This window comes from Gracilinanus agilis, chromosome 1 (genome assembly GCF_016433145.1).
Source record: "Gracilinanus agilis isolate LMUSP501 chromosome 1, AgileGrace, whole genome shotgun sequence".
NCBI classification, from domain to species: Eukaryota; Metazoa; Chordata; class Mammalia; order Didelphimorphia; family Didelphidae; genus Gracilinanus; species Gracilinanus agilis.
Genome location: NC_058130.1, coordinates 627,831,424 through 627,842,240, shown reverse-complemented (window position 1 = coordinate 627,842,240; position 10,817 = coordinate 627,831,424). Strand labels below are relative to the sequence as shown.

Sequence of the window (10,817 nt, the reverse complement as noted above, 5' to 3'; positions counted from 1 at the left end):
TCTCTGTGTGTGTGTGTGTGTGTGTCTCTCTCTCCCTCTCTCTCTCTCCCCCTCTCTCTCTCTCTCCCTCTGTCTCTCTCTCTCATTTCTTTTCTCTTTGCTCAAAAACATAATCAGATCTCCTCTTAACTAGTTAATAAGCCATCAAGCATTCATTAAGAATGCACTGTTCCAAGCACTGTGCTAAGCCTTAGAGATTTAGCATAAAGCAAGGTAAAAATAGACTCTGCCCTCAAAGAACTCACATTTTAATGGATGAGACAACATGCAAATATATATATATCATGAATGGAAGTGGAAAGTAATCACAGAGAAAGGCCTTAACAGTAAGAAAAAGATAAGGTAGGGACTGGAAAAGGCTTCTTGGAGAAGATGGTGAGTTTTGATGAAAGAAAGAAATCCAGAAAGTGGAGAAGAAGAGAGAGAGAGAATTATTGTAGGTCTGGAAGATAGGGAATATCCACTAAAAAGACACACAATTGGGAGAGAGTGTTGTGTGCAAGAACAGCAAGGAGGTCAATATTTCTGGATCAGAGTATGTGGAGAGGAGTCAAATGTAAGAAGACTAGAAAAGACAGAAAGAGACAAAATTGTGACTGGCTTTAAAAGCCAAAGAAGTGGGCAGCTGGGTTGCTCAGTGGATTGAGAGCCAGACCCAGAGATAAGATGTCCTGGGTTCAAATTTGACCTCAGACATTTCCTCACTTAATCCCCATTGCCTAGTCCTTACCCTTCTTCTGCCTTGGAACCAATATTGGTTCCAAGACAGAAGGTAAGAGTTAAAAAAAAGGCAAAAATTTTTTTTTCACTTGTCACTGGATATTATAGAGAGTCATTGGAGGGTTTAAAAACAAAACAAAACAAAACACCACAACTCTTACTTTCTTAGAAACAACTCTTAAGACAGAATGGTAAGAGCTAGGTAAATGGGGTTAAGTGGCATGCCCAAGGTCACAGAGCTAGAAAATGTCTTAGGTCACATTTGAACCCAGGACTCCCCACTCCAGGCCTGATTCTTTATCTACTGTGCCACCTAACTGCTCTGAACTATTAGAGTTTAATGAGTACATGGCTGACGTGGTCATACCTATGTTTTCAGAAGATCACTTCAGTAACTGCTTGGAAGGTGGATTGGAGTGAGAAGAAACTTAAGGTTCTATTTTAAACAAAACGAAAAGCATCCTTCTCTTGGCATTTCCACCCTCTAAAGCTTTTGTCCTACCTCTTCTTCCCTTTACTTCTATGCTTCCGGAAATCATGGCCCATTGCCTCCTTTGTTTAATTCCTCATAATGCCCTCACTCTCTAAACTTTTGCAATTTGATTTGGTAGTGATACTTCATAAACTGTTTCCAAGTCTTCTTCACAATGTTGCAAATGATTCTCTTTCTATAGTACATTTAAGGACTGCAAGCTCAGTGGAATTAAAAGTGTGATGTGGCAATAAAGAAAAATAAAACCTTAGTCTATACTAAAAAAAATTTGTAATTTTCAGGGAGCAGGTAATACTCCTACTGAATTCTCTTCTTGTCAGATAATGTCTGGAATGCTGTACTCAGTTTTGGGACACCAAAATTTAAGGAGGATATTGGTAAAATAGAACACATCAAAGGGAAAAGGAACCAGTATTCTAAATCTTGATTTAATTTGCTCAAGTATTTTTTGAAGGGATTAGGGATGTTTAGCCTGGAAAGAGATGCCTGGCGGGGGGCGGGGTAGAGGGGATGGAGGATGATAGCTATCTTTAATTATTTTAATCTGTCAGATGGAAAAACGGATTAGATTTGTTCTGCATTGTGTGGGAGGGCAGAACTTGGAGCAATAGGTGAAAGTGGCCAATTTAAACTTAAAAGTCAGGAAAACAAATACACAGACTTCCTAACACAAGTTATCCTGTCGTGGAACGAACTGAATCAGAAAGTAATGAGTTTCCTATAATTGGAAGTCTTTAGGCAAGGTGTGTTGTGGAGGGACTTCCTTACTAGACTGACCTAGATGGTCATTGGGGTCCCTTCTAAGTCTGAGATTGTGTGATATATTTGTTGAAAATCTGGTCCCCAAACTAATCCATGTAAATATGTTTGGGGGGGAGGGGGAATCATACTATGTGTTGGACTTTTAATTCTCATGAACATCCTTTATACCAGGCTTGTTATTGTTAAGTCATTTCAGTCATGTCAGACTCTTTATCACCTCATTTGGGGTTTTCTTAGCAAGGATACTGGAGAGGTCTGCCTTTTCCTGCTCCAGCTCATTTTACAGATTGAGAAACTGAGGCAGACAGGATTACATCATTTGCCCAGAGTCACACAGCTAGTAAGTGTCTGAGTCCAGATTAGAACTCGTGGAATTGAGTCTTCCAAGCTCAGTGCTCTCTCCACTGTACCAGCTAGCTGCCTCCATACCACACTTGTACATAGCTTTAAAACAATTGAGCAGTCAATAATAATATCTAGAAAACGATAACACTTTTTTTTTTTGCTAAATATCTTCCCACATTTGTGATGTTATTGTAATGATAATTTGAATGGCAATATGACATTTAGGAATGTTTTGGTTGAAACTGATTTGTTTGATTAATCTTCTTTGCTAATTTTTGTTTGGCCATTTTTCTTTTGCATGTGAGCAGACTATTCTTATTTTACTACTTTGAGACTATGTGACATCCATTTAACTTGTCCTTTATTTTCTCTGTTCCTTTATATCCCTGGGTCTACTTCATTCCCAACTCCCTCTGATTTATCTGAAAGACACCAAAAGAGAATGTTATTTAGGTGTTTCAGAGCTAGAGTTTGATGAAGGCAGTTCTCTGGCATCTCCAAATTTACTTTTTCTTATTTTTGTGCTTTGGCTATTTCTTCTCAAGTTCCCATGTGCTACCTGCAGGGAGCCTCAAGGACATTGTGGGGAACAATCTGCTTACCTCTCTTGGCGAGTTTGTTCCTCTGTGGTTTCCATAGCACACTCCAGGGAATTCTGCAAAGACTGCAGTTGGTTCAAGGTCTCCTTCAACAAAAACCTAGTTACAAACTGTTCCAAGTTGGAGGCCTCTTGGTAATCCTAAAAATGATATAAATGGATGAAATCAGAATTTAGAGTGAAGGAAAAAAATAAAATGGGTGGATCCTCTGAAGCCTTTTGGAAAGGAAGAGAAGACAGAAAGAAAGATGAAGTGAGAAACAAACAAGACTGAGTCAGTGGAGTATATTCCAGAGAAAGAAATGGAATAAAAAACTTTCCTGAAACAAAGAAAAGGAAGCAAAAGACAATGCTGAATTGTGTAACACTTTCACTTAGATCCATTTTATCTCAAAGTCTAGATATAGTATACAGCTTAGTGGAATTTCAGAAGAAATATATGAGGCAAAGAGGAAAAGCATTTTCTGGAAAAAAAGATTCAATGTGACAATCATTCCTAACAAATTTAATATATATGGACAGTCAAGTCATAAAGTGTAATAGATTCCCCCTTTCCATTTAAATGCAATCTTACTAGGAGAACTCGTTTATTTCCCTTTCAATGTATATATAGAAAGCATTACCTTATGCCAAAAGAAGTTGTGCCTTATTAAGAATCTCAGTAAAAAATGTTTGACATGATAAAAATAAATGGCCTGCTAAGTCTATATCTGTCCTTCCAGTCACCCAGACTCATGCTTCCACAGCCTTCATTGTGACATGTTGGCCAAGCAAGCTCACACTCACAAAGTCTTCAAAGTAAGCACAAACATCAAGACATGTTCAAAGAAGTGCCCAGTGACATTTAGACCCACATCCAATTTCACCCTGCTTGGATTAGTCTGCATGGAGGAATGAAGTTTTAATGTTCCACTATCTGTGTTACTTATCTTTCTTTTCCTTCCAAGGGGAAACAGAGTAACACTTCAGTAACTCATTAGTCTTGTAGAGGCCACACTTCCCTAAATCCCATTCAGTTTTGCTCTTCTTGACATCCTTATTTTTGTCAGTAGTACCTTTATCCATTTTTATCAGTTACCTTTAACTTCCTCCCTGTTCCATGTTCCATTTTGATAGTCATCAAATCCAGTCTATTCAATTTGTTCCTTCCTTTCCTCTTCTCTGTTCCTTCATATTACTGGTCTTCATTCTCAACTTCTTCAAATTTATCAGTCTCCTTCCTTTCCTTTCCATTTCCATTTCCACTGCCACAAACCCAATTGAGGCCATTATACCTCTTGCCTGGACTATTTTAATAATCCCTGAATATGTGCCCTCTTCCCCTCCATATTCTGCCATGAACCCCAACCTTCCACATCTTTGCTCAAGCTATTACCTGTACTTAGAATGTGCTGAGATCGTACTTATCTTTCAAAATCAAGTTCAAATACTACCTCCTATATGAAGCCTTATCTGATCTTTCCTTCTTATGAACAGATATAGATGCCAATTTTGTCAGAGAAAAGACCTTTTTGGTCACAGACAAACATAGAAGACAGATTCACGATTAAAATGTATATGTCTTAAAGATTAGATATTTTCCTAGCAGCTCAGATAAGAACTTTGTCTTTTAAAGTGATTTTTACACATCAAAGTAAAATGGTTTTATTATCTGAATCGTTCAGATTGCCTTGTTTCCTTATCCAAGTTCACAGAAAATCATTTAAACTTCTATCTTGGATCAATTATTGAGCTAGGCTCATGTGTCTTGAAGAGGGTAGAAACCTAACAAGCTTTTCATTATTAAGTTGCTGTCAGGCTTGGCCAATAACAAAAGCAATAACAATAACCACACCAATAATATGAATAAAACAATTGCTGAACATTTTTAGTGACCTCAAAAGGTCTTTATTTTAACTGAGCAATAAAACGAGTATGAAATTTAGAAGAAAAAGGAGGTGTTACCTGTTAAAGAAGTGGTTTTCATATATATTTTGGGCAACTAGATGATGCAGTGGGTCGTGTGCTAGGCCTAGAGTCAGGAAGACTCATCTTCCTAAATTTAAATCTGTCTTCAGACACTTTCTAGTTACCTGGCCCTGGATAAGTCACTTAATCATGTTTGCCTCAGTTCTTCATCTGTAAAATTAGCTAGAGAAGGAAATGGCAATCTACTCTATGATCTTTGTTAAGAAAATCCCAAATGACACTGATACACTGCTGGTGGAGTTGTGAATTAATCTAACCATTCTGGAGGGCAATTTGGAATTATGCCCAAAGGGCTGTAAAAGACTGCCTGCCCTTTGATCCAGCCATACCACTGCTGGGTTTATGAGATAATAAGGAAAAAGACTTGTGCAAAAATATTTGTAGCCATGCTCTTTGTAGTGGCAAAAAGTTGAAAAATGAGGGGGTGTTCCTCGATTGTGGAATGGCTGAACAAATTATGGTATCTGATGGTGATGGAATACTATTGTGCTGAAAGGAATAATGAACTGGAGGAATTCCATGTGAATTGGAAAGACCTCCAAGAACTGATGCAGAGCAAAAGGAGCAGAACCAGGAAAATATTGTACACAGAGACTCATACATTGTGGCACAATCAAACGTAACAGACTTTTCTACTAGTAGCACTGCAATGATCCAGGACAATCCAGAGGAACTTATGAGAATGAACACTGTCCACATCCAGAGAAAGAACTGCGGGCACAGAAACACAGAAGAAAAACACATGATCTTTCACATGGTTTGATGGAGATATGATTGGGGTTTTGATGTTAATAGATCACTCTACTGCAAATATGAATAACATGAAAATGGATTTTGAACAATGATACATGTATAACCTATTGGAACTGTTTGTCAGCTCTGGGAGGAGGGAGGGAAGAATGGAGGGAAAGAACATGAATCATGTAACCATGGGAAAATATCCTAAATAAATTAAAAAAAAAAAGAAAATCTGAAATGGTGTTACAAAGAGTTGAACACAAATGAAAATAACTGAACAATAACAACATAACAATCACTCTTGTCTTCTCAATGTATAGAGGAAGAGGTGCTGAAAAGGAAAGAATTTGGACTAGAAGTAGACATTAAACATTTTAAAAAATAAAAACAAATCTTGGTCGAGTCATTTGCTAACTTTGTGATTCTACATGTCACAATTTCTCTAGAACTCCATTTTCTTATCCATAGAAATGAAGAACTTAGACTCTGAGGACTTCAGGGACTTTTCAAATTCTAAATAAATTATGCTATAATAAAATCAGCTCCTAGAATAAAAAAAAAATTGATGGAGCTTGGAAATCTTATTCTAAGTATGACTGAGTCAAATCTGGCCTTCCACACCAACATAGCCACCTGGGACTAACTGGATTCCATTCCTATCCAATTGACCTCCAAACTTGGATTCGCCTTAGGGCAGCTGTCATGCTTCCTTTGTAGAAGGCTTGTTTCATGATGATCCCCATTCTAGTATGAAACCTTCCTTCCTTCAAAAGTAGTCCTAGCTTGTCTTCTGCTAAGGCCAGGCTTTAAGATTCTTCAGACCTTTAGTGCATTTGTAGGACAACGTTGTGTCCCTAACATTATATAACTATTCCAATCTAAGCAGGCAGATGAAAAAGTGGAAATCTTAATATCTTGACTCTAAGTCCAAGAGTTCTGGGCTTGGAGTTAGGAAACTGAGTTCAAATCTTGCTGTAGCTATTTATTAGCTCTAAGAGTCTGGGCAAATCACTTAGCTTCTCTCAGTTTCAGTTTTCTCATCTGCAAAATAAGGATATTAGCATTTCCTAGAGTATTTAACTTCCTAGAGTAAGTCAACTTGTAAGCATCAGTGCTTTGCAAACTTTAAGACATTATATAAAATGCTATCTATTCTTAGTTTTTCCCTCTAGCCACCCACTTTCCTGCTCATAGGATGGGTCATTTGTTCCCACCTTTTTACCAACTCAGAAATGCAATCCTACCACACAAGACAGAACATACAGTTCCCATTAACAACAGAGAAAGGATCATGTATCACAGTTCCTCCTTCTGAGTTAAAAACATGAATAATAATAGTTCACATTTATGTGTTAAAGTTTACCAAGTACATTTATCATACAATCTAGTGAGAGAGAATTATTAAGTTCATTTTACAAATGAAGAGACTGAGTTACAGAAAGATTAAGTTATTTTTCCTGATTCCAACACCTAGTAAATGTTAGATTTGGGAACTGAATCCTGTTCTTTTGACTGAATTCATGAATTCTGGCCTTTCCGTACTAATATTAGTTTTTTAGCCATCTTCCAATATCTATGAAATTTAACCCCCATGAACATTTCCTGATTCTTCGCCTTGTCATGTCTCACCTTAAGATATTCTTGATCTTTTCTGCTAAGAAAACGCTTGGTTTCTGAAAACAATTCCTTGAAAAAATACTCTCCTTCCAAAAGATAAATTTTTTATTTGTAAAAAGAGTTTGCAGAAAGAAGCTCTAAGCTTCTCAAATCAAACAGTTTGTTAAAATCATAAATACAGTCTTTTGGTATCCGCAAGCTCAAAAGGCATAGAATACTTATAGTTGCCATTTTAAATTCATTTACCTTCATATAGGATTAGCTCTGAAGCAACCTTGTGAGTGCTAGTTTGGTTCTTTCCTGGGGGCATTTTCTTTACTTTTACTTTATTACAAGTCTATGCCAGGGATGGTTTAAAAAAAAATGCAGACTATGAGGTCCTTACCCCCAGGAGCCTTACAGTGTAGTTAGAAAGGAAGGATATGTATTTTTTTTTTCAAATTTCATACCCTTTCCTTCAGTCTTAGACTGGATATAAGTATTGGTTCCAAGGCAGAAGAGAGGTAAACTACAAATAATTACAAACTACAAAAAACTACAAATAAACTACAAATAAACTACATATAATTTCCTTTTTCCCTAGGACAGCTCGGTGACTCAGTAGATAGAATACTAGGCTGGGAGTCAGGGAGACCTGGTTTCAAATCCTGTCTCAGATACTTCCTAAATGTCTGACCCTGGGCAAGTCAACCAACTACCACACAGGCAGGCAAGCCAGCCTTGTTCACATAGAAATCCTCCCCAAAAGAGGGAAGGGAGGCATTTGTCAAATTAAACCATTACCAACACCTTGATCAGTATTTCTCCTTAGATTCTAAAGTAGACAGATAGTGATCCTGGCCTATCTCCATTAAGCCTTGGGAATAGTAGTCCCCCTCCAATTAGGAGATCTTGAGATCTTCTTCCAGCTCAGGTCTCATAGCCATAATTATTGTGGAGACAGGCCTACCACCCTCAACACCACCAGCAACAGCTAATAGCCAAACTGCCACCAATAGTTGGATGAGCATGGGAGCCCTGGGAATGGTAGTACCTATCTGACTTTCAGTATTACTTCTGACCTTGGCTTCATAGCCACCTTCTGGGGAAGCGACTCCTCTGGAGAAGGGGCCAGTCGAATGCCAGTTAACTTGCCACACACAGGGCACTCAAGCCAACCTAGCTAAAGCAATAGGGCAAACAAGAGGAGAGAGACAAGAGGCAGAAAATGCCAGGCAAGTCAGACTATCTCGACTTTGATTACTATCTCCCTCAGATCCTGATAGATAGCTAAGGACCCTAAATATAAGCATCTTGGAAATAGCAATGCATTCAGCCCAGGGCCCTCAGCCATCACCCTGGGAAATATTAGACTAGCTGTTACTCCTATGGGTGCTACATTCATAGCTGTTAAAGTCACAGAACAGAAAATTCTTAGCAACAAAGTCTTTGCAACTTGTAAAATGATTCACTATCAGAAACTGATATACTTTCAGGGGAAATGATGTAAAAGAAGAGGCATTAATATCTTCTTTGCCTTTGTCCCCTCTTTGTCCATGGTCCCTTTCTATCTGGTTTGCAGCTAAAATGTTCCATTTGCATTGTCTCTCCCATTAGAAATGTGAGATCCTAGAGAGCAGGGACTGTTGTATACCCACAGTGGGACACAGTCCTTTGAACAAAGTAAGTGATTAATAAGTACTTCATTCATTCACTCATTCATCCATCCATTCATTTGTTCTTTAAAAACATCTTTACTTTCTGTCTTAGAATCAATTCTAAGTATTGGTTCCAAGGTAGCAGAGTAGTTAGAACTAGATAATTAGGGTTATGTGACCTGCCCGGAGTCTCACAGCTAGAATGAATCTGAGGTCAGATTTGAACCCAGGACCTCCCATCTCCAGGCCTAGTGCTCTATCCACTGAGCCATAGCTGCCCTATTCATTTGTTCTTCATCCATTTTCTTTTTTGTGTGTGGATAGTTAAATCAAACTCTTTTGAATAATTGTGGATCTCATTTAGGAGGTTCTAAAATGTTCCTGAATTTGATGCAAAATAGCATAATGTTACTTGCAAAGAGTAGTATTAGGAGGACCCTCCTTCCTCACAAAAAAATATTATCTCTTTACCTAAAATGGAAGCTACCATAATTTTGTCAAACAATAAAGAAAAGACTTTCATACTGTGCTTCATCTCTGAAACATTTCCTAATTTTAACTGATTTCAAGCAACAAGATTTTCAAAGAAGTTACTGGGATTAATTCCAGCCCTGGGTTTCTTGGTCATTTCTAAGAATATTGCTCCAAGATCAGGTTCAGGATATTTTTTTCCAGCCTTGAATATTGTATGGAATATAATAATGTTTGCCTAAGATCTCAAAGATAACATCTGCCATGGTAGACCAGAGATTTCAACTTGAAATAGAATAGCCAAATTGTATCTTAAAACTATCCTCAATTTAAAAAATCACAACGAAGGGGTATGTGAGAGGGGGCATAACAGAAGGAGAGAGGAAAAAAGGGACAGGGAAAAAGAAGAGAGGCACATAGAGCAAAAGAGAGACAGATGGAGGGAAGAGAAAGACTGAGAAGCAGAGAGACTGGAGGAGGGAGAGAGAGAGAGGAAAGAGAGAAAGAGAACGAAAAAGGAAGGAGACAGAGAGAGAAAGAGACAGCCAGAGCCAGAGCCAGAACCAGAGCCAGAGCCAGAGCCAGAGATAGAAAGACAGAGAGAGACAGAGACAGAGAATGACAGCTTCAACCTTGCAAAACTGAATCTGTTTCTCTTACACAAAGCTGCAATAAATTTTTCACACAAGAATGGAGAGAGTTGATGAGGGGCTTGTTTAAAGGGAAGTGAAGACAGGAAGGGCCTCCTGCTAAGTTTAATTATGTCAAGACTCATAAACAAAAAGACAGTGAGGCTGGAGAAATGTCACAGACATGATTAATTTCCAAATGGGACAAATACAAACAGGACAAATTAGTGCTCTGATTTTCCTAATTAACTTTGATAATTCATAAGCAGCAAGTAAATAGCAGAGATTTCAACTTCTCAGTCTTTCAGCAAAAGAAGAGTTTGCTCACTGAGACATATAGCATACTTGAGTGATCCCTAACAAACTTCAAACTGACAACACAGCATTTCCAAGTCTAGAATTGTCTTTTAAAAGAATGGTGTCCATGTTCCAGTTTATTCCAAAAGATGACGAAAATGTTTATAAGCCTACAATGTCCCAATCCTTTGAATCAGATTCCACTGCCAGTGACTGACAAAAAGAAAGGCCTCACATGCATTATGGCAGAAATTAGCAGAAAAACAAACTTGGGATACTCTCTCCTCCCCACTTCTCTCCCTCTCTCCCCATTCCCCCCCCACCTCTCTCTCCTCCTTTTCCTGTACCTGTCCCTGTCTTCCTTCCTCCCCTCTTTCCCTCCCTCCCTCCCTCTCTGTCTCTGTCTCTGTCTCTCTCCCCCCTTCCTCTCTCCCCCTCCCTCTACCTGTCTGTCTGTTGATCTCTCTTCCTTGCTCTATCTCTCCCTCTGTCTGTCTTTCTTCCTCTCTTTTCTTCCTCTCTCTCTCTCTCTCTCTCTCTCT

At 38.4% G+C, this 10,817-nt stretch overlaps 1 protein-coding gene across 1 annotated transcript in view; it reads right to left on the bottom strand.

Moving 5' to 3' along the window:
• Positions 1 to 10,817, bottom strand: part of NECAB1 (N-terminal EF-hand calcium binding protein 1) — a 236,118-nt gene that overhangs the window by 52,379 nt on the left and 172,922 nt on the right. Inside the window, exon 6 of the mRNA XM_044658187.1 lies at positions 2,923 to 3,059. Within this exon, the coding sequence (XP_044514122.1) occupies positions 2,923 to 3,059 (137 nt within the window). The remainder of the gene's footprint in view (positions 1 to 2,922; positions 3,060 to 10,817) is intronic.